Source organism: Mastigoproctus giganteus, chromosome 12, assembly GCF_048544385.1.
Source record: "Mastigoproctus giganteus isolate SK-2022 chromosome 12, ASM4854438v1, whole genome shotgun sequence".
Lineage (NCBI taxonomy): Eukaryota > Metazoa > Arthropoda > Arachnida > Uropygi > Thelyphonidae > Mastigoproctus > Mastigoproctus giganteus.
The window spans coordinates 67,488,274-67,514,041 of NC_143586.1; the positions used below are offsets into that span (position 1 = coordinate 67,488,274).

At 36.5% G+C, this 25,768-nt stretch overlaps 1 protein-coding gene across 1 annotated transcript in view; it reads left to right on the forward strand.

The window, feature by feature from the left end:
• The window catches only part of MED30 (Mediator complex subunit 30), an 81,508-nt gene that overhangs the window by 17,844 nt on the left and 37,896 nt on the right, over positions 1–25,768 (forward strand). Inside the window, exon 2 of the mRNA XM_090385791.1 lies at positions 15,856–16,183. Coding sequence (XP_090241917.1) covers positions 15,878–16,183 — 306 coding nt within the window. The 5' untranslated portion in view covers positions 15,856–15,877. The remainder of the gene's footprint in view (positions 1–15,855; positions 16,184–25,768) is intronic.

The window sequence follows — 25,768 nt, forward strand, 5'->3', positions numbered from 1 at the left end:
TGAATATACATCTATACAAAATAAAATGTATATGAATATAAATGTGCATTCAAAAGACAATCATTGGTCGTTAGGTCTTATTGAGATTAATGGTTCACTTGATAGCAGAAGAACTGAGCAAATTGTGAATGGACACTTGAAGGGATTTGGTTTGAACTTGGATGAGGATATTGTTGGCTGCACCACCGATGAAGCAGCAATGATGATTAAGTTTGGCAAGCAAATTACGCCTAATCATCAACAATGTATAGCCCATTGTATACATCTGTCAGTTATAGATGTGGTAGATGAGTTTCATCAACCGGTGAAATACCACCACTTTGCTTATTGGAGGCTTGAAGTGGTGAAACCCATGTTTAGTCTCTAGAGCAAAGTTTCCGGCATCCCCCTCCCCCCATACTTCTCCTTCAACCCATGCACGGTACTAAGTACTATAGGTTTTGATACCTTTCGTGTTTGGGGTTTTCATAAAAAAAAAAAAAAAAAAAGATGTACTTTATGAAAAAGCAATCAATTATGGGGCCACAGTCTCGGAGTCTCACAAAGACAATGAAGAAAATGAAAATAATGAAGAAAGTAGTGATGATGAAGAAGTTGAAGAAAGACAGCAAGGCATGCTTTATCAAACCGACCTTACCGATGAGCTCATTTATTTCTTCTATCCAGTGGCCAATATTGCACAAACTATTAACAAAGTCAGAAAAATTTGCAAGCTTTTTCGAAAATCGCCTACCAAAAATGACATTACAAAATTTTGTTAAAGCAAAACTTAATGGGAAAGAATATAAACTTATTTAGATTGCAAGACTAGATGGGATAGCACATTCTATATGATTGAGAGATTTTTGAAATTAAACAAGATAACAGTGAACCTCCCGTAAAAATGCAAATGGACACTTTGCATTTTTATATTTGCCCATCTCCAGTCTGTGGGGACCTCCCCTATGTTAAAATATGGACTGAGATCGACTACGATTATCTCAGTCCAATAGTACCAAAATAGAATCCAAAAGGGTGTTTTCTGCTGCTAATCAAATACTGTATGTACCAAAATTAGATCCATGTTAGACGATCATACTATTGACTGCTTATGTTTCTTTAGAGCAGTACTGTCTTTTTCTATATGCAGTACTGTCAACTGAAGCTGTCTGACGATGACTGGAAAACACTTGAATTGCTATGTGAAACTTAGCGACCAGTTGAAATGATTCTGAAGGCTACAACCTCAGAAGATAGACTTACTTAAAGCCGAGTCTTCAATAGAATTTCTGCTTGCTAAGCTTGATACAGCAGAAAACCCATTTGCTTTAAAGTTTCATCAAAGCCTTTTGCAGCGTTACAACGCAAGACGAAATTGCCAAACTGTGGCTTTGCTGAGCTATCTACACAACCCCAAAAAGTTTAGGAAAGAAGATTCAGGTTCAAGAACTTTTGATTTTCCAAGTAAGCAAGTTTTGAAAAAGCATGCTGAAGAGATTTATCAGAGATTATTTGCAAAACATTCCGAAGGAGTCTTAGCGTTGAATGAAGAAACTGAAAATAAACGAACTGTTCTTTTAGAAGAAAACAAAGACTCGTCTAGTTCCGATGTTGGAGATACACTCATGCGAGAGTATGATAGTGTAATAAAGAGATTAACTGAAGAGCCTTCAAAATATCCGAGTGAATTGGAAATCAGCAAAGAATTTAAAATTTTGGAGGCAATTAGCAGTAGAAATGAAAAGCTGGAGAAGGTTTATAGAGCACTGCTGACCATTAAACCAACAAGTGTCCAATCTGACAGAGTGTTTTCGATCACTGGTCTCTTTAACACAAAAATAAGGTCAAGTCTATCAGGAAAAATGCTTAATATACTGTGTTTTTTAAAGGATCATTTTCAGCAAAAAGCTGAGCAATAAATAGTAATTTCCCCAAGCTGTTTTTTTTCCACATTATTTTTATTTATTTATTATTATTATTATAGGGCTTATTATTTTTTTTGTTTACTATACGAGAGGATAGTTTTTATTCAAAGGATTTGAATACAATTTGTAATTTTGTATAATCTCAAGCTGGTTACTTTTTTGGAGCATTTTAATTTTTTATTTTTTTTTACTATAAGCTAGATTTTGTTTAAAATATTTGATTACGATTTGTACAATCTACCCAAGATAAAATAAATATGTTATAAGCTTTTAATTATTTTCCCTAAGTCTGAGAAAATCGGTTTTAAAACCGGTTTTAAGAGTGAACTTCGGTTAAACTCGGTTTTGAAATTTCTTGGTTTTATGCAAGCCCTAGTAATGATACTATAGTGAAAATTATACTTTGTTTAATAAAACGTCTTTCTCCTTCAGAAAATGATGAACATAATTCAACCATTGAAGACCAACATGGAACAGAACATCAGTGTTCCACAAATTCTTTCCAAAATAAGAAATTGCCCGACTCCAATGAGATTTTAAAACATGAACTTGAGTCGGAAATTAATGAAATACTTGACTATTTTTGCTAAAAAAGTTCAAAGCCTAGAAAATATGGACTGAGATCGACTACGATTATCTCAGTCCAATAGTACCAAAATAGAATCCAAAAGGGTGTTTTCTGCTGCTAATCAAATACTGTATGTACCAAAATTAGATCCATGTTAGACGATCATACTATTGACTGCTTATGTTTCTTTAGAGCTCACTTTATTCGGACAGGTAGCGTGGATGCTTAAACATAACTAAACTTTGTTTTTAGAATAACTGTATTTTTAATGATTTTTTTCAGAATATTTATTATTGCAATAAAAGTTTATTTAAAACATGAATTGAAGTAATTACAGTACTTGTTTTTTTCCTTACTTTATTGCGCCTAATTGTCATCAAAATTTATTGAGAAAAATGTTTGTTTTTGGAATACCGGTATTCTGGTTTCATAAATTAAAAATACCGAAATACCGGTATTAAGATTTTAACTGGTATTGTAAGCCCTATCTGGAACTAAGCATTGGTGACATAACTGAAGTGTTTAACAGTTTAAAAGGGTTGAATAAACTGAATGCTGATATCATTACTCTTTTTCAAGTGATAGAAGGGGATATAAATTGAAAAAAGATGGTCAGAACAGGTGGGCAGATGTTTCCCCTTAGCCAGAGATTGATTACTGGAATAAATTTCCACCTTTTGTTGTGATATTGGGTAGTTTGAATAAATTTAAAGAAGGATTTGAATTATTAGTTGAGGGAAGCAGTTATTTTTTATTGTTTTTGCAGTTATACTGCAAAAATAACAAAATTTATTACATCATTTTGCTGATACTATTTGAGGCTAACATGTAACTTTCTATTCCAGTTTTCAAAGCTATTTCTGTGCCGCCATCCATTGTCTACTGTTACCTGGAGACAGATAAACTATGGCAGCACCTACTGAAAGATTTCACGGCAATTTATACATAAATGGACACTTTATTTGAAATGTACTTGAAATTACCTTGAAAACAGCCGACCGGGCTAGCCAGGTGGGTAAAGTGCCTGCCTGGCAACCCAAAGGTCGCGGGTTCGAATCCTGCCTCGGGCTTGGATCAAAGTACTCTAAAAACTTTGGGGAGGTGCACTATGGCCACAGAAGCCGATGCGCCAACAACTACCAAAAAAAAAAAAAAAAAAAACCCTTGAAAACAAATAAACACATTCTCTGGAGACCACACAAAAAACTTCTATACATGCAAGTACTCTGAAATGGGTGAGATCTAAAAATTCATTGCTTGATTGTGATATCACTTGACTTTACAATTACAATTAGGTGGCACAATGGATACAGAAGGTTGTAAGTTTTGATCCATAAATTGAGATGTTACAATTGGTTCATTGTGTAAGTGATTATTATTTTCCCTGGAACAGAAGTTAAACTAACAGGTCTGTAATTACTCGTGTCACCCTTTGATCCCCTTTGTGAATTGGAGATATATTTGTCCATCTCCAGTCTGTGGGGACCTCCTCTAAGTCTATCGATGCTATCATAATTATGGCTAAGGGTTTGCTTACTTCCTTTGCCACCTCCTTAAATATAACTGGATAGATCCCATCTACCCCAAGTGCCTTATGTTTAATTTCAACAATTTCTCCTCCACTTTGCTCTCAGTTATTACAAAATCATTTAGCTCCCTGTTAAAGTTTAATAAGCTTCTGTTCTCCACTTCCCTATAGAATGCCTCGTGTGTGAATGTAGATGCAAAATACTCATTCAGTTTGGCAGCTATCTGAGCAGGAGCATCTAATCTAGGGCTTACAATACTGAGATTCCGGGATCCCAGTAATTTTTTTCCGGTATTCAAATCCCGGTATTGATACAAAAATACCAGCTTTTCAGTACTAATTTAAAAAATAATTATCCATGGTTTATTCACATAAAGGTTATAAAATCAACAACAATAAATCGTTAATACTGCTGAATTTACAAATGAGGGACTGTTATACCCAGTATATAAATGTAACGGTAATCTGAAAACATCATGAAACTGTAAGATAAAATTTTACAAATATATTTCTCTTAGTAAGTATAGTGTGGAAGTAAAGCACTTAAAGAATAACCAAAACATCATTACGGAAATATTTCCATTAGTGGCAGTAGGCCTGTTAGGGAAATTAAGGAATAGGTGAAGAATGGTATAGCAGGTGTGGAAGAGTTAAAATTAAAAGCTTCTGAACAATAGTTTAATCCCTCTATTACCTGCTGCTTGGGAATGCGACACTTAGTGCATTTTGGGAAAGGGTGTCAGTATGGAGCAGTTAAAAGGTATTGTGAACAAGTGATCTTGAAGTAAAAGATGAAAATGTTTCATTGTGTGGGAAAAAACAATGTTTTTCTCATCAAAGGAAGAAGAGCGAGTTTAAAGAATAACACCGTGATTGGGTCAGGTTTAAATTAGATAGGGGGAGATATGTAAATGCATGCAAACCCCTCTGGGGTTTGCACATAAGCTTGCATATAAAAAAGTAGTACAAGGGGCGATTGTATCTTGCAATCAATTCAATAAATAAATAAATGAGATAGAAATAGGGTTTTGTGGTTGTTGTTCGGAGGGGTTGCAGACTTCCAGCGGCAATTCTGGGTCCAGTTCTGGGAGTGTAGCTATATAGTGAAGGGTTCCGCTGGACACGTTCCTGTGTTAGAAGTAAATCTGGAAGTTGAATAACAAGCCAGTCAGATAAAGTCAGATACTGTTCTTGAAATCCCAAAATAAGACAGTACTGGAAGAGCTATACAGCAGAGATGCAGAGTTCAAAAAGGAAGAGAGAGAGAGAGAGACATCACCGCACTCCGTGGAAGGAACCCACACAAAGGAATCCCACCGTGAAAGAGAAGGAAGGTAAGTCCTCTGAACTGTGTTGTTTTGGAAATGGCACTTAAGTAAAGTGGGAGATTATTTTAGAGTAAGGTTGAAATTGAAGAAACACGAGAAATAAGGAAATGTTTAGTATCGAGTTGGATTATTGGTTGATGTAAAGAAAATTGATATTGCTAAATTAAGAGAGATTACATGGGATTGTTAGCATTAAGTTATCGACTTATGAATCGCTGTTGTGAAAAGAATTGATATTGCTGATTAAGAGAAATATGAGGAAGTGATTAAGATTGAATTAGTGTTTGATGCTGTAGAGAGAGTTGAGATTGTTAATCGAGAGAAATTTTATGGAAATTATAGCATGTATTAACAGATTAAATGAGAATAATGAATAGATTAGATGTAAATGAACAACACCAGTTATGTATTATAAGTAGATTTGTATGATAAATGACTTGTTTTATATCTGTGTCATTGCTCTTGAGAAATTGACAGCTCACATATAATGTACACTTGAGTGATCACTGAATTATGACCACCCCTATGAAAACTGAATGCGACCCGTTGACCATGTGAGGTACGAGAGTGCACAGTTAGTCAACCTACATAGCATAGATAAGGTGTCAGTGGTTCAGTAGGTAGTAAAATTCCGAGTGTGATGGGTGAAAGGAAGGATTTATCGAACTTTGATAAAGGACAGATTGTGGGAGCTCAACGAGCTGGTGCCTCGATTTACCAAACGGCTGAACTGGTGGGGGTGTTCAAGAGCCACCGATGTTAAAGTGTACCAGGATTGGCGTGAAAATGGTCAAACAATGACCCGACGGCAAAACTGCAAAGGTAGCTAAAGGTTGATGTTATAGGTGAGCGCTGGGTCTGACGACTCCTACAGGTGAACAGGCACAGCACTGTTGAAGACTTGACTGCTCAATACAACATGGGCCAAGTCGGAACAATATCTAGCATGACCATGCGTCGCACGCTCGTATGTATGGGCTATACCAGCATATGACCCCTACAACATCCCCTGTTAACCAAGGTTCATCGGCATAAAAGACTCGCCTGGTGCAAAGAGCATGCAAGTTGGAGGTTAGAAGACTGGAAGAAGGTGTGCTGGCCGGATGAGGCACGTTATTTACTCCACACCGTGGATGGTCAGGTACAGATTTGGCGTCAACAACATGAGGCTCTTGATCCATCATGCATGGTATCAAAAGTGCAGGGCATGTTTCACTGGCAGGAACTTGGACCCCTGGTGCATGTGGAACAACATATCAGTGATCTCCGCTATCATCAACTGCTTGCTGACCATGTACATCCCACAGTGTTATACTTTTTCCCGAATGGCAATGGTGTCTTCCAAGATGACAATGCACCGAGCCATCGGGGACTTGTGCAGGAATGGTTTGAGGAACACAGGTCTGACTTCTAGCACATTGATTGGCCTCCGAACTCCACTGATGTCATTCCACAGAGCACTTGTGGGACTCTATAGAAAGGCATATCAGGCATCTGGACACACCAATCACCTCCATACCTGCATTGCTGACCGCATTACACACAGCTTGGTTGGCCATACCTCCTAAATGCTTCCGACATCTTGTTGAATCAATGCCATGTTGGATAGCTGCTGAGGGCAAAAGGAGGACCTACGAAGTATTATATAGGTGGTCATAATTCAGTGATCACTCGTTGTGTATACGATATATAATATATACAGCAATACCTCACATAGCACTGATAACACTAGGTTACAATTTAAGTTTGTTCACTGGGGTTTGAATTTCAATAGGTCCTACCGCCAAAATACGTTGCTGTGATTTCAAATATGACCTAGATTTTTTTCTATCACATCCAGATACATCACAATTTAAGAAATAAAAAAAGTATTGTTTTTTACGAAAGTATATAACTTTATTGTATTTAGTAATGACAAATTGATAGGATTACATTTTCACATATAAAAAAATATGTAAATATTAATATGTATTAAGTATTAATCAAAATTCTGAAACTTTCATTAATCAGACCTTCTGATTAATGAAAGTTTCAGAATTTTGATTAATAAAAGAACGTTTAATCGTTTTTCTTTTATGTACAGTGCCAGGTTTCTCTCTTTTTAAACACCAGCAGTAGTTGGCCATCATGCTTGTATACCAGGGAAGGTACCTCTGCTCCATTTCCTTTATGTCCTGATGGAATCTCTCCCCTTGTTCTTTGCTCATCTGTGCAAGATTTTCGGAGAAAAAATCAAGAAGGGCATGCAAAAAGTGAATTTTGATGCTCATATTGCAACCTAAATTGCGAAGCTTTTTGAGCATATTTTGAACAATTTTCTCATAATCCTGTGATTTATGATTTCCTAGAAAGTTTTCCATTACACTTTTAAAAGCAATCCAAGCTTCCCTTTCAACATTAGTCATAGTAGTTTCAAACTGACCATCTAAAACCAATTTTCTAATTTGGGGACCAATGAAGATACCCTCCTTAAGTTTTGCATCAGGTAAACTGGGAAATTTACTGCAAAGGTACTTAAAGCAGTTGCCATCCTTATTCAATGCTTTAACAAATTGCTTCATTACGCCTAACTTGATATGCAGTGGAGGTAAAAGTATTTTATCTGGCTTCACCAAACTTTTGTGCACAATATGTTTTTACCCTGGTGTAAGATTTGTGCCTCCGAGGCCATTGCTTTGTCCAGTGCAGCGTTTTAGCTCTGCTATCCCATTCACAAATAAAGCATGGCATTTTAGTGTACCCACCCTGTTGCTCCAACAACATACATAACACTTTTAAGTCTCAACATAGTTTCCATTCGTGATTTTGATATTTAATTTTCTCCAGAAGCAACTTTAGATTGTCATAAGTTTCCTTTAAGTAGACTGAATGAGCAACTGGCACAGATGTGTACTTATCTCCATTATACAAGAGAACACCTTTTAAACTAGTCTTAGAATAGTCTATAAATAGTCTCCATTCACTAGGAACATATGATGGAGCTCCTAAGTCACTTATTAAACCAGCGATATCACTGCAATATACAAGAGAACCTTCTTGTGAAAAATACTGTATAAACTCCCTTTCACGATTTCTGTACCAGGAAAATTATGTACCTGGAGCAAGTAAGTTCTTTGCTTGAAGTCTGGATCCCAGAATTTCAGCAGGCGTACTTTGGAAGACCTAAGTCCCTTACTAAATCGTTCAGTTTGACTTGCGTGAATTGCTGTGGCATTAAAATATTTTCTGGTTGAAAACATTCCTCTTCACTAACTGCTTTAGCATCTGCTTCAGTGGAAGGTGATGTGGACTCCAAAGTTTCTGGTGGAGGTTTTACAGGCAGATCAGGTCCATGCGGAACCAGTATTATGGCTGACGGTAATCTGGATATTTGATGTCCTTTTTATTTTTTTAATTGTAACCTTTAACATCACATACACAAAAGTAACGTTTGGCATGGCTTACTGGCTCATGCTACACCATAGGAATAGCAAATGGTAAGCACACCTTTTTTCCTTAAATCCATTTTCTAAGATGTTCGATACATGTATGGCATACTTTATGCAGTGCCCACGATTTTCCCTGATCGCCTAGTTTTATGTCAAAGTATGCATAATACGATTTTTTTACAAAATCGGTAATATTTCGCCTCTGTTTTACATGAACAAAACAACCACATATGTAACAAAATATGTCGCGACTGTTTATACACTTTCTGGTTGCCATAACTAAAAGAAAACTAACACACATTGAGAGCTCACGACGGTTTTTACAGGAGCACTGTGACTGCATAAGGGATGTGCCACTTGTACAGGGTATCTCAAAAATACACAGCATAACTTCAGGAATGAGTTCCTCATATGTAGACAATAAAAATATTTTATATCAACATAGTTCCGGAAATGCTTGGTTTCTGAGTTATTAACCGGAATGTCTTATCTCCCGCAGGTGATTTCCTTCATCACAAGGTACTGATAGAATCTGGTGGTTTCCCATTCTGACCATGTACTCAAATCAGGAGCAAGCGGATATGCACTTTATGTACGGTTTGGCGGACAGCAATGCTCTGGAGGCATGTCGTTTGTACCATGAAGGGTTCCCAGAACGAAGATGTCCAGACAGGAAAACGTTTGAAGGTATCCATCGCTGCCTTTGTGAACATGGGACCTTTACACCTTGTGCTGCTGACAGAGGACGATCAAGATCTACAACTCTTGAAGTAGAGGAGGAGGAGATTTTGGATGTTGTGCATGCCACTCCTGGAATCAGCACATGCAGAATAGCAATGCAACTGGCTGTTCAATGTTTGACTATTTGGAGAGTGTTGCGAGAACACCAACTGTATCCTTAACATCTGCAATGGGTACAGGCCTTGTCACCAGCAGATTACCCTGTGCGAGTAATGTTCTGCCAGTGGTATTCAGGCAGAAGGCAGACATTTTGAACAATTACTATAAGGTGATGTGTTAAGTGTCATAGACAGACCCTCAAAACTCGGAAACCAAGCATTTCCTCACTATGTTGATATAAAATATTTTTGTCTACATATGAGGAACTCATTCCTGAAGTTATGCCGTGTATTTTTGAGACACCTTGTATAGGCTGTGTGGTTGAGTGGACTGTAGAAACGACTGCATGCTCAGACAAATTTAACCCTGTTTGAGCATGCTGAGAATATATAGAATAATGTCTGAGAATATAGGAGTATAAAACTTGTAAACCATTGCAGAAACTATAGTTATGTACAGATTTGCATATAATACTTAGGTAATATTTTGTTAATGAAGTGTGAAAAATCTTTATGTGATAGAAACAAATGGACTTCTGTTTAGTAATCAGTAAACATGCATAAATAACTGCCACATACTTTTACTCAAACTCCAGATACACTGTAAACCAGCATTGGTACTGAAACTGTTCCGTGTTATGTGAAGCCGTACTGATTGAGGTATACAGTAAACCCCCGCTATTTGCGGGGGTTACGTTCCTGAGAAATGCCGCGAATACCGAAAACGCGAATACTGAGTTATGGCTCCCATAGTAATAAAGGGGTTCCGTTCCAAAGTATGAAATATATAAGAAAAACTAGTCTAAAATTTTGTCTATGTATGTATTATATGTACCTTCATAATATGACTATGTACATAGACAGTACATAGTGAATTGCAAGCATATGCCATCGAAATGAAAATAAGAAACAATTTAATATTAAATGTAATATTTATTAGAAATTTCAAACCAGCGTCTTTGCTAGCTAAAAAACCTATCCCGCCAGTGCTATCACCAGTTTCGCTAAAGCGTTGATAAGGAGTTTTGCGTTTTCACGAATGATGAGTGAATTTAACGGAATTTTATTTTGAGTTCGGTCTTCTATCCACAGATTTAAAGCTTTTTCCATTTTTTCTAATTTAACATCACGAGTTACAGAGCAAATTTTTGAAGCAATTAGCGCGTTTTCACGGACACTACGGCGCATTTTTTCTTCCGATTTTTTGATTGATCGTACCGTTGACTCATTGATTTTATAATATTTTGCCACTGAGGAGACACTTTCACCATTAGAAATTTTATCTAATAACTCAATTTTATTCGCTAATGTCATCACCTTCTTTGATATTTTCACATTTCTCTTGTTATTCGTAGTCATATTTTTGTAGGGGTTAGAAAGAACTTGTCCACAATAAAGTCACTTTCTTCCGTTAACACACTCGAAAAAGTCTGTTTTACACTGCAAAACGGTAGATTTATCACTTTTGTAAGCATATCAATTTATAAATTGATAAATTAAAAGTAAACGACGAAACCTTCCATAACAAGCGCATAACACATATTGAACAAGGATTAGCAAGAAACATTCACACTCGCGATTTTGTCACCCCTCTCCCCCACCCACTGAGCGCTGTTTTGACCGGGAAAGATAATTTTAGCCACGCCCATGTTTTTTTATGGCGGAAAATATTCACGGCGCTTTAAAATTCACAATTTTTAGGTTTCATTTTATATTAAATCGGCGATTGCGAATACGCGAAACCGCGAATACAGATACCGCGAATAGCGGGGGTTTGCTGTAATTATAATGGGTTTTAATTGAATATGTACCAGAGAAAGTCTATAAACAAATTATAATCTATAAACAATTTGCACTTGATAGCCAATTAAAAGGATTTGAAATTAAAAATATTGCAAAAATTTTATTAATGAAAAGGTAACATCATGAGAGATGAGATAAAAGCTTTATTGTTTATTTAAGTATTTCATTAATAAAGTCTGGTGAAGTAGTCTCTTCTTTTTCTCGGCATACGAGTCTTTGTAGCATCAAATCCCATCTTGTAAAATTTGCCGTATCTTGATGCTATGTTTGACATCCGGATCTCCATTCATAATCGCTTCGCAGGCTATGTCAACCCCCTCGCCCAAAAAACTTTCTCCAATTCTTCTGTTGAAAATTCTTTTGGTGCCACTTCAGAATTGTTTTCCTTTTCTTCATATGCAGTTTGCTTGTCAGTTTTGTGAAGAGTTGCATCATCTAAGTCATTTGCAGTGTCCAAAGTTTCGAATCCAGAGTCTTTTCTGATCTTCACAGTGTCTTCGGCAATTGTCTGAATTTGTGATTCAAAACCAGTGAAATCATTTGCCAAATGGGGCAAAACATGCTGCTAAACAGAATGCATGTTGTTGGCAGTGATTTCTAGTCAAGAGATGCAAATATATTTTCAATCGTATTTAAAGGGGTAAAAAATAAATTGTGAAATGAAAAGTTTGAAAGCTATCACGTCGTCTCGTCAGGATGGAATTAAGAATCTGAACACTGTTGCACGTTGCCGCTGACTGCCTGTGGGGAATCAGCGGCAATGTGCTGACTCCCCACGTGCAATGGCACATGTGCATGTGAGACAGTAGAGTTGGCACTGCAGCATATATGTATGCATACCTAGGCTACAACAACACAGCATGTATGTAGAGTGCGTCTAGGCTATTGAATGAGTTTTAATATATATGGTAAAATTTTGACTTAAACTTAATTGAAATCCGTGCTGTTTGAAGCTGTGCTAAGCGAGGTATTGCTGTATACTCCTGTGTGTGGGGGGGGGGGATATCCCTCAGCTCCTGGAAATTCTCATTTTTTAATGCAGTCAGGTAGCTTGTGGGCTTAGTGCTTGAGGGGAGCTGCTGTACGAAAACCATAACAATGGCTACTGACAGCGATACTAAGGTACAGGGAAATAAAAATTAATAACTAATCCCCCCCCACAACTTAGATTTGGTTTCCTCACCAAGCTTAACCGTCAGTCCCTTTCTTTCGTTAATACGGATATAATGCCATAAAAAGTCAAAAAAGGAAATATTTTTTATTTTTTTTACATATTTTGGTACATATTAATTAAATATGCACCAAAATTATATCCAGTTTAAACAATATCGCTATTGAGTTTCTTAAGAGCTCACTTTATTCGGACATGTAGCATGGATGCTTATTTTTTTTTCACATTGTGAATATGGGCTTGGCACACCCAGAGCTGGATATCATCATTCTCTTTCTTGGTGATTCCCTTCGACTTTTGGCGCTCTCTCTCTCAGGGTAACTCCTGAATTTTTTTTTCGCTGGTGCAGCATAAGCCTCAGGCTTCCTTGCACCATGTAGCTAATAATAATAATAAAATTAATAATTTTTGCTAGAATATTTATCATTGTAATAAAAGTTTGATTTAAAACGTGAATTCAAGTAATTACTTGTTTTTTCTTTACTTTATTGCACCTAATTTTCATCAAAACTTATTGCGAAAAATGTTTTTTTTTGGAATACTGGTATCCCAATTTTATAAATTAAAAATACCGAAATACCAGTATTAAGATTTTGACCGGTATTGTGAGCCCTATCTACATCGATATCCAGCTGACCAATCTGATTCATCCCCTTCCTTTTAGAATTTATATTAGTAAAGGAGTCTTTGCTGTTTTTCTTTGCATCCTTCAGCAAAGATTTCTCCTAATCTGCCCTTTGCTTGCCTAACCTCCTTTGTGACTTGATTACAGACTAGCTTATATCTACCATAGGCTTCTGTGTCGCCTGATAATTTATATGCATCCCATACATTCTTCTTCTCTGCCACGAGTCTCATTAGTTCATCTGACATCCATTTGGGCCTAAACCTTGAACAATATTTCTTAGTTGGTATGAAAAGCCTAGTAGCTTCTAAGATTAATTCTTTGAATGCTTCCCATTTAGAATTTGCTGTTGGCTACATCATCAGTTGGTCCCACTGTATAGAATTTAAAAACTGTTTCAGACCACTGTAGGCACCTTTACGAAAGCAAAAACCCTTCCCTTTAGCACTGATGGTAGTTACCTCTTTGAGTAAATCTCACATCAGCACACTGTGATCACTGTCACCTAGTGGTACCTTTATTTGCAGATTCTTAATGCATGAAGAATCGCTACTGATAATGAGATCAAGAGTGTTACTCCCTCTAGTTGCCTCCCGAACATGCTACTGTGGAAAACAATCATCCAATAAATCCACAAAGTCCTTGCTAGTGTGTGAGTGACTAACCCACAAGTTCCAGTCAATATCTGGGAATTAAAATCCCCCATTATAAGACAATCTTATTTACTTGCCCACTCTATTTCTCTCTTCAGTTGTTCATTATACTCATCAGAGTATAATGAACAACTGAAGAGTATAATGTTACTCATCAGAGTCATTTTGGCCTATAACACACTCCTCTCAATTTTGCTTTCCCAGTGCTTATGTCACACCAAACTGACTCGACACTCCACTGTCCACTTGTGTCAACTGGTTGCACTTCCTTAGATTTTGTTCCTTAACTAATAGCATAAACCCTCTTCCTTTCCTATCCTGTCTATCCTTCCTGTACACATTGTACTCCCCAAATTCCAATTCTGCATTCCTTATATCTGTGTGACACAACATCACTGATATTCCAACAAAATCTTCCTTTGATGCTCCGACCAACACCTCAAATTCATCAAATTTATTTACCAAACTCCTAGCATTGGGGTTCATGCAAGTATACATACACCTGTTCCTATTCTTAGCTACCCTAACACAGCCCATTTATTTATTTGTTCCATGATGACTTCCAGCAGTCTCTGAAATCCCTCGCACCTTGTTTTCCAGCCTCCTGCTCATTCTAATAGAAGCAGTGCAAGAATCACTTTCATCTCTGCCAGTGGCTACTGTTACTCTATTAGTCCATGTATCACCCTAAGCTAGCAGTTTTCTGACCCACTTAAAACTGCCTCGATAGCATCAGCAAATATTCTTGCATCCTTTCTATTTAAGTGTATCTCATCCCTGTAGAAACAGTCTCTCCTGTTAACAAGCACAGACCAGGTTGAGAAAAATTCTACTCCTTGAGGCTTGCACAGTCTCTCCAGGGCCGAATTGATTGACAGGGCTCTCATCATATAGTCTCTCCTATCGTGTCTGGGCAGAATTGCAGACACTTTCAAATTTAACCTTAACTCAGGCTTTTTTTTTTTTTTCAACATTGACCTGTACTTGCTAAGTAATTCCATCATTGACAGAACCCCATGAGTTGTTTTAGCAGCCCTTTGCACTGCTCAGAGAACTTCGTGTCTGACTGCAGAGTTACACCCTGATCTTTTTTATTCTTTACTATTCTGAGTATGGGTACCACACAGTTGGTGTGTTATTCTGGGTTACTGCTTCTCATACGTAGTTCCTTGCATTTATCACTGTTAAACTTCAAATGCTAATCCTCAGTCCATCTACCTAATTTTTCTAGATCTTGTTGCAACAGCATACCCTGATTACTATCATTAACCACCTTACCAACCTTTGTATCATCTGCACAGCACTGAATCATGGGGAACTCCACTAATTACATTAGTTCAAGAAGTGGAGTTCCCATTGATAACTACTCTTTCTTCTTCCAGTTAACCATCTCTTTATCTGTAGCAGCAACTTGTCCCTAATGTCACACTGTTCCCATTTGTATACAGTATTTTATGCAGAACAGCATCAAAAACTTTCTAAAATCTAACTATATGATGTCAAAATTATTCTTTACATTGAATTTCTTTATTATGACAACATACTGTGTTGTTGTAATAAAGACATTGGTCAGACACTATCACTCTTTTAACAAATCCATGCTCTGACTGCATTCCTCTCTACGTGGTTGTGCATTAATTCTTTAACCAGTGACTCCATAATTTTCCCTACAACAGAAGTCAAGTTTACCATTTTGTAATTGCTTATATCATCCCCTGATTCCCCTTTGTGAATTGGGAATATATATGCACAGTTGAGAAGCATTTTGATTTTTTTGTAGCTGGCACTCATCTGAGTTGCCAAAAGTAAAACTTTTCCTGATATTCCTTGAATTAAATTCTTTTAAATATAGCAGAAAACATACTCCATATTTAGCTAATTTTATTAGCATTAATACATTACTAGGTTGTGCATTAATATTAGCCTGATTACAGGTACTTTATTTTTCATTATTATTTAATGAGTTTAGTGTAATTTTTAAGGTATTAAAAAGATGTGTACATTTCAGGTGTTACTTATTTGGCCAAAATATGACATCACCCTTTCAACAAGCACATACTGGACAGCCCCATTTACCTCCTCACCAGCAATATCCAACAACTCAAGGGCTTGTTATTGGTACCATGGGCTCAACTGCTCAGCCGATGATACCTGGTGGTGTTGTTGATGGGCAAAGTGGAATTGACACTAGTGGAGGCACTGGAGGACCAGGTTCGCAACCTGCCCAACCACACAGAGATTTCAACATGGCATTACTGTGCCGAGTTGGACAAGAAACAGTTCAAGAAATTGTTACTAAAACTACAGAACTATTTCAAACATTAAAAGGATTGCAGGTATTTTATTTGAACAATTTATAAATAATTTGAATTTTTATTTGATTTAAAGAATTTATAAAATCATTTTAATGTAAAATGAAATGACCTATTTATTATGATTTATTATGATTCAAACCATTCAAGGCTTCAAGGTTTGAATCATAATAAAATTTAGGACATTCTTTAGTGTTGTAATGGTCAAAAGATGTAAAGAAGCTTGTAGCTCATTATCAATATGATTTTTGCAATGAGAACAGGCTTTACCTTCTATTCTTTACTCATGTTTCTTTGCTGTTTTGTTTTTTGCGGTAGCATTGATTTCTCTTTATCCTACAGGATTTTTACTTACTGAATCATACTTTAAAGATGGTTTTGGAGAATAAATACACTGATTTGTTATGTCCTTAGTTGGCACAGTGCATTGGTGTATTAGCTAATTCTTTGCTCAGCTTTGGTGATTTTAGTATGTCTAGAGCTTCCAGTTAAACCAATTATTTACATAATTAATTGTGTAAGAAATTTTTTAGTTTCTAGCAACTGTTATGGTTATCTTGGAAGATTTCCTGAAATTGTATGGGGGTTTTATGGAGAATGTACTTTTGCCAATTGTTGGGGGGAGGTCTTTTTGTTGTATTACTATTGATTTATTTACTCAATTATATGAGGTAATTAGTAATAAAGGTAAGTACCCCAATCCTCTGATACCCACTTACGCTACCTGACTGTTTAATAAGTATCTAAATCAGAAATTTCCCGGTCCAGAGTGCATTGAGATTTTCCCCGGTCCTGATAGAACCTAATTATGTCAGCAAGGCAGTGTCTGAGTCTCTGAATAATTACAGACAATTATATTATCTTTGAAACAGTTTTAATACATGTTAATATATATACAAGTACACTATAATACATGTTATAGATTTCATAATGTATAATATCTATAATTTCTTCTTCTCAAATTGAAAACAGTTCAAACACTATACCAGCAGATACTAATCTGGTCATAACAATGGGTTTACCTCCCCTTGGTTAACAACATAGGTATAATTTATCAAATTCCACTATTTATTCTTGCCCTATAATAGATCAGGGCTACCTTACTTAGTATATATATAATTCATTCTAACATTTTGGGTACCTTCTATTCTTGAAGCCATTCTAATTCAATTCAGTGAAAGAACCACTTAGCCTATTTCTAAATACCCATAAGATATTGGCTTGGTGTATGTTACAAGTTTCTTTCCTTCTCGTGATCTACTTTGATTTCTATCTTCTGTATGGAAATCATTCTATAAGTGTATGGTTTCCTAATTTACATAAAATTTCCCTTCTACAAAACATTAACTGTCTTTGCTCTCCCTAACGTTTATCGCGACTCTACCTTGCTCTTTTAATGAACACAAATTCATTGGGTTATGCTCAGATGCCAGATATAACTTTCCACTTTTCGTAATGAATTTCTTAGCTGTTCCACCTTAATTTAGGGTATAATCCCCCTTTGTGTAAACTTGGCTTTAATCGTTTTGCTCTTAACATCACATTTACCTAAGGCACTCTGTCTATTACCCAAGGATACAAGAGCCCTGATATATGCATATATATATATATATATAAACATAAAAGTACCATAGTTCTAGTACACTCACTTATATATTTCTTACAAGTTCCATTTTTGCTGCCAGACCCCTTTTTAACTATACAGGCAGGCCTCGCTTAACACGGTTTTCAGTTACCGCGATTGGAAAAAATGATACCACTTTTTACTTTACGCGATGCAAATTTCCAGTTAACGCGATCTTTTATTTCTGATAGTTGAAAAAGATTCGAATCGCGCACTAAATGTCTGACTGCCAATAAACAAGCGTTTGTCTGCTTCCCGCCTCAGTGTGTTCCATCAACTAAGTAGACATGTTACTTGTTTGTCTCCACCTAATAAAGTCACGTGCAGACGTATTTAAAAATTCTAATTTTCTACCCCTGTTAATTATGGATAAAAGAAAGAGTGAAAAACAACGTGATTGTAATAAAAAAAAACGAAAAGTTATTACTTTAGCTGATAACCTTGAAGTTATTAAAAAACATGAACGTGGTGCAAACCATGCGAAAATCGTAAGAGATCTAGGATACAGTGAGTCTACCGTACGAACTATCTTGAGCCGTAAGAACGAATATAAAGAGAAAGGTAAAGTTTCATCATCTTCTTTTGTCTTACAAAATACCAGAAACAGAACTCTAATAATGATTGAAATGGAAAGCCTTTTATCAATTTGGATAGAAGATTGCAATCAAAAAAGAATTCCATTATCTAAGGACAATATTCAGAGCAAAGCTATTAACCTTTTTACTAAGCTCAAAGAAACAAAATATCAAGGGGAGACTGAATTGTTTGTCACTAGTTCAGGGTGGTTTGGACGTTTCAAAAATCGAGCACGACTGCATAATGTTAAAGTAACAGGGGAAGCTGCTAGTGCTGATGAAGATGCTGCAGCCAAATTTCCTGCAGAATTGCAAAAAATCATTCAGGATGCTGAATACGACGATCGGCAAATATTTAATGTAGACGGAACGGGCGTATTTTGGAAACGGATGCCAACTAAAACTTATTTGGCTGCAAATGAAGCATCACAACCTGGGTATAAAGTCTCAAAAGATCGACTAACACTTTTATTAGGAGGTAACGCTGAAGGTGATTTTAAATTGAAGCCCATGCTTGTGTACCGTGCACAAAATCCTAGGGCTTTAAAAGGATACAGCCATCGCACTCTTCCAGTCATTTTTCGTTCAAATAAAAAAGCATGGATGACCAAAGCCCTATTTGAAGACTGGTTTACATCTTATTTCTGTCCAACAGTTGAAGCCTATTGCAAGAAAAATAATCTTACTTTTAAAGCTCTGTTGCTTTTAGATAATGCACCTGGACATCCTTCTGCACTTGGTGACTTAAATGAAAATGTGAAAGTTGTTTTTTTACCGGCGAATACGACTTCGTTATTGCAACCCATGGACCAGGGGACAATTGCAACTTTCAAGGCTTACTATCTCCGCAGAACCTTTGCACAGGCACTTGAAGCTCTAACAGGAGATAATGCAATTTCTGTACCAGAATTTTGGAAAAAATATAACATACGATTGGCCATTGAAAACATTCATGCAGCATGGGAAGAAGTGACAGCCAGCAATATGAGAGCAGTTTGGAAGCATCTTTTACCCCGCGCAAACGATTTTACTTGCTTCAAAGATGCAGTTCAAAAAGTTATTGAAGACATAACTAATATTGGTAATGACCTTGGTTTCAAAGGCTTGGATGCGGCTAACGTTCGAGAATCACTGAATTCGCATTTAGAACAGCTAAGTGACAATGATCTCCTTCAAATAGAACAACAGCGTGCGCACGAAGAAGCTGAAGAAAAAGAGTGTGAGCCAGATGAAAATGTTACCTCAAAGGAGATAACGGTAAAAGAACTAAGCGAAATCTTTCGTATCGCAGAGAACCATAAACAAAAGGTAATGGATGTTGATCCTAACATCGAAAGAAGCATGTTATTTCGCCAGGGCCTAGAGAAGCTTGTTGTCGGCTATCGGAAATTGTATGATGAAAAAACGAAAGCCAAAACTGTTCAAACGACTGTGTTCAAATATTTCTGTAGCAAATAGTTAGTTTCTCCATTATATATTTTGAGCAATAAACATTTAATTCTATAATTTTTATTATCTTTTACATGGCATGCAGTTAAAAAGTTATTTAAAAGGTATTTTTAAAATTCTTTATTCACATTCCAGAAGGTCAAGGACCAATTATAATTTTTCCTATTAGTTATGATATTCGATTAACGCGTTTCCGTTTTGCGCGGTGCGCTCGCGGGACGAATTAATCGCATTAATCGAGGCCCGCCTGTACTGCCCAATCACAGGCCCACATATATATGTCCTGGGATTCACTTTATAGCTTATATAGCATGAAAATAACAGTTCACTTACTTATTCCCATCATAGATTCCATCTCTCAGTAGGGATATCACTTTACTTGGAGATTTTCTCACTATAAGGCAAATAACTATCTTAGCTTTATGCTCACTATCATTATTTTCTTTTACTTCTCTTGCATCACCGACCTTGTTCCAACCCACACTTCCCCTGTTGTTGTTCTTCAGAATCTTTTGCAATCTGCTACTAAGACATTTTTCTGCCAGCTTTTATGGCATTACAGTTGACACAATATGTTCTTTAACATGCCCGTTCAAAAGTATGCTCACAGGCTGATTTGCATGTTGCACAGGTTGAAAAATCCAGAATATCTCCCTCCCTCCCTACATCCCTCCCTCCAGGTTGCAACTAGAGTCCCAGTTGAAGAGGCCATGAGATCCAGTCATTTATGCTATTCAAGCCTAGATCACTCCAAATGTGTGGTAGAACCACTATTGACATTGAGGATTTCAGTTTGTTTTTCATTTAAGCATTATCTATTTTAAATATGGATTTACTAAATTTATTGATAAATGGTCTAAAGCTGCTGTTATTTAGTTCTGTTTATCTTCTTTGCATATTACAATGTATGCTGAGTGTGCAATCTGGTACGTTTTTTTTTTTTTTTTTTTCTTTTTTAGCTCTACTCAGTGACTCTTAACTGGTAGATTCCAAATGTTTTAAGATTGCTTGAGAGTATTTTATTATATACTTTTTCGAGATTACAATACAAGTTACCTGCACTTAGTGCACTACCCAGCCAATGCAAGTTTTTTATAAATGGTTTATATTTCAAACAATTAAAATGCTAAATTTTAATATAATAACATCTGGTGGGAAGCCACAGATGAATAGTATTAGGCCAAGTAACCCAGCCCAGCAATGGCAGATAATGTTAGCTTGGGTATGGAGTAAGGATTATACACAATTCAAAATTTTATGATTTGACTCTACCCAGTCTGATGAAATTTTGGCCTGACCTAGTCCAAGCCCGAAGTGAATTCCAACGTGTTTTCAATATCCAACCAAAACCTGACATTTTTTTCACACTAACCCAGTAGGTAGTGTGAAAAAAAGATTGAATTTCTGTGAGGATTTGTATGAACCTCCAGCAATCATGCTCAAGGGTCCTTCAGACTTTGAATGTTCTGCTGCTGCTATATGACACAAATATTTCAAGCTTTTCTACTCCATGCAGCAAGTGCAGTATTACAGTATTTAATGTTTTTAATTTCATAGAATATCACTTTTTTCATAACATTCTAGAAACTTCCACAACTGTATATATTTCTTTCATGTTTAATGGACACTCAGGTTTAGCAGACATTTATTTATTTATTGTAGACAATACCAGAATGGAAACTCTCAAACTTATCAAGTATATTATGTGGCAAAACTATTGCCAAATCGTTGTGTTCTGTGTGGGTATTTTACTGTAATGTAGCATTGCATTGTCATGTTGTTGATTAGCCAGGGGGAAGGACCAGTTACTTGATTAATCACTGTTGTAAACAAAGACAGAGAGTGTTGATAATTTCCAGAAATGGAAAATCCCAACCTATAACCCAAAGAGCACAGAGTCAGCAAAGAGAAGAAGTCGGAAAGGTAGAACAAGGGAAAATTTGAGCTTTAGTAGACAAATCTTTCCCCCATGTAGTCATTTAAATCAAGGTTTTGCTATATATTCCTTATTACTGTTATCCTTCTTTTAGGGGTGTCACATTTTTTGACAGATAAACTAGACAAAACGTTTATTTCAATATCAATATAGTGATACTTAATACCTACATTCTCTATTCATACAAAATTTGTATTTAATAATTTTTGGTAAATAGCTGCATATACATATATAATAAATTATATTAAATTATTATACATAATTTTTATTAATCAACTGTTTTAATAATTCTTCCATTTTGGGGAACCTTATAATTAAATGTTAGTTGGAAATCTTAAGAGTGACTACTCTTTATTGTAGTTTTAGTGAACTGAACAGCTTGTTGCATTCATAATTTCCTCCATTACTTGGAATTGAGTAGTCAAGCATGAGGGTACTAAAGCACACACACTTTGAGTGATTATGGTTCAAGCTCACTTGACTACTAAACACAGTAATTTTTTTATATATTCTCTCCCTCTAGCTTGTGAACTGCTCTCACTTTATATGGTCATCCTAGAGCATAAACATATTTTTTTTTATTTTTAAACTAGACTTGTAATGGGGAGAGGGGATAAAGAGGCAAAGTACTCGTGATAATGTGTAGCTCGGTCAACAGATTTGTCAAGTAATAGTAATTAAAATAAATAAACAAAACTTATGTACTGATAATCTTTTACTCTCTGTTACTTGAAATGAATAATAAAATTTAAAAATATGTTTGAAAATGCATAACTGGAAAAGTTGTGTTTTCAAATAAGTCTTCAAATAAATTCATCAATTAACAAAAATTAAAAGAAAAACAAATTGAAAATTCAAGCATGGATAACCTGCAAACTGAATAATTAATATTCACATTATTTTTGTGAACCAAAGTTGTTGGATCCAGAAAATCTAGAATAATACATGGGGAAAAAATTTTACTCCCTCTGCCAAGTCTATAAGTCACAATTGAAGAGGCTTTAACAATTTCTCCAGTCTCTGATGGGATTCAAACCAAGATCTTTTTATTTACCTGTCCAATGGTTGCACATAACTTGTTAGCATAATAGAGGCCATTAAATGTAAATAAAAAACTATCTACCAGAGTCATATTAGTATCAGTTTTAGCATTCTTCAAATATTGCTATTCCTTTCAATCTGCATCATTAATTGTTTTGTTAATGAAGTTTAGTCATACATAGATAAAATAACATGTTTTCACTAAACCTAATTCATGTAATCATTAAAAATATGAATTTGAAATTAGCATTAGCATTAGTAGAGGCATTTGATGCAAGAAAGCAAGCTTATGCAGCATCAGCCAAAAAAAAAAAAATAATAATAATAAATAAAAAAAAATAAAAATAAATAAATAAAAAATAACCACTTCCACTTCACCCCTCTGTTCGTTCAAAATACCTGTCCAGCTGAGCTTTAAACTTATTTAGGCTATCAACTTCCACGACAAGGGATGGAAGTCTATTCCACCAACCAACCACCCACTGGCTAAAGGCAAATTTCCTCACGTCTATCCTACATCTGTCTTTTCTCAATTTGAATTTATGCCCTCTCAGGTGATTATTCTGAGCAAGAGGAAGAATCCCATCAGCATTGAGCATGCTCAAACCATTCAAGGCTTTATACACCTCTATCAGATCACCTCGCCGGTGCCTGGTCTCCAGACACTGTAATTTGCAAAATTTAAGCCTTTCTTCGTAAGAGCACCCCTTTGTTCCATTCACTAATCTTGTTGCCCTTCTCTGTACTCGTTCCAGCATCTCTACATCCTTCTTGAAATGAGGCCTCCAGACCTGTATACAGTACCCTAGGTGGTGGTCTGATCATTGCCTTATACAAGGGAATAATCACCTCCTTATCACTGCTAGAAAAATTCCTATATATCATCGACAATACACCATGAGCTACTCTTGCAGCCCGTCTGCACTGCTCAGAAAACTTCATATCTGCCTGCACAACCACCCCCAGGTCCCTTTCATTCTCTACCACTGTCAGTGTAGTACCACAGAGTTTATACGTTGCTCTCGGGTTGCTGTTTCCCATATGTAGTACTTTACATTTGTCAATGTTAAACTTCATTTGTCACCTCTCAGCTCATCTGCTCAACCTTTCCAGATCCTGTTGCAGTAGCATAGTGTCAGTAGTGTCCTTGACAACCCTGCCAACCTTCGTATCGTCTGCAAACTTGGACATTAAGCTTGATATAATATCATCAATATCATTTATAAATACAGAAAACAATAATGGACCCAATACTGAACCCTGAGGGACTCCACTAATAACATTAGTCCACGATGAGCAGTGTCCATTGATTACCACTCTCTGTCTTCTCCCCCTCAACCACCCCTTTATCCATAGCAGCAATTTGCCTCCAATGCCACACTGCTCCAATTTGTGCAGCAGTTTTCCATGCGCAACAGTATCAAAAGCCTTTCTAAGATCCAAGTATATAATATCAAAGTTATTCCCTGCATCCAGTTCTTTTGTCACTGCATCATAGTATCCAATCAAATTGGTGAGGCAAGACGTCCCCTTAACAAAACCATGCTGTGTCTGAGCTATGACTGAAGTCTTGTCTAAATGATCCTGCAGTGCTTCTTTAACCAGTGCCTCCATTAATTTTCCAGGAACAGAAGTTAAACTAACAGGTCTATAATTACTTGTGTCGCCCTTTGATCCTCCTTTGTGAATTGGGGTCACATTTGCACATCTCCAGTCCATGGGTACTTCCCCTGAGTCCAAGGAAGCTCTCATAATTATGGCTAAGGGTTTGCTTACTTCCTTTGCTGCCTCCTTTAATATAACTGGATAGATCCCATCCACCCCAGGTGCCTTTCTTGTATTTATCTTCAACAATTTCTCCTCCACTTTACTATCAGTTATTACAAGATTCTCTAGCTTACTGCCAGAGTTGAATACACCTCTGGCATTCCCCTCGCTGAATAACTCCTCGTGTGAATGTCGATGCAAAATATTCATTCAGTTTGTTAGCTACCTGAGCAGGATCATCAACAGTTGACCCATCGATATCAAGTGGACCAATCTGATTCATCCCCTTCGTTCTAGAGTTTACATAAGTAAAGAACTCTTTGCTGTTTTTCTTTGCATCCCTTGCCAAAGATTTCTCGTAATCTGCCTTCGCCTGCCTAACCTCCTTTGTAACTTGGTTACAGATCAACTTGTATCTATCATAGGCTTCTGTGTCACGTGTTAATTTGTATGTATCCCATGCATTTTTCTTCTCTGCCATATGTCTCATTAGTTTATCTGACATCCACTTAGGCCTGAACCTTGAATAATATTTCTTAGTTGGTATGTAAAGCCTAGTAGCTTCCGAGATAAGTTCTTTGAATGCTTCCCATTTTGAATTTGCTGTTGGTAACATCATCAGTTGCTCCCACTGTATAGAATTTAAATACTGTCTCAGTCCATCGTAGTCGCCTTTACGAAAGCAATAACCCTTCCCTTTACCCCTAATGGTAGTTACTTCTTTGAGTAAATCCCACTTCAGCACACTGTGATCACTGCCACCTAGTGGTTCATTTATCTGCAGATTCTTAATGCATGAAGAATCACTACTGATAATCAAATCAAGAGTATTACTCCCTCTAGTTGCCTCCCGAACTTGCTGATGTAGAAAACAATCATCCAATAAATCCACAAAAGCCTTGCTAGTGTGTGAGTGACCAGCCCCCAAATTCCAGTCAATATCTGGGAAATTAAAATCTCCCATTATAAGACTCTCTGATTTACTGGCCCACTCTATTTCCCTGTACAGTTTCTTATTATACTCATCAGAGTCATTAGGCCTATAGCACACTCCTACTCTCAATTTTGATCTCCCAATGCTTATGTCACACCAAACTGACTCGACACTGCACTGTCCAGCGATGTCGACTGGCTTCACTTCCTTGGATTTTATGTGTTTTTTAACTAATAGCATAACCCCTCCTCCCTTCCTATCCTGTCTATCCTTTCTGTAGACG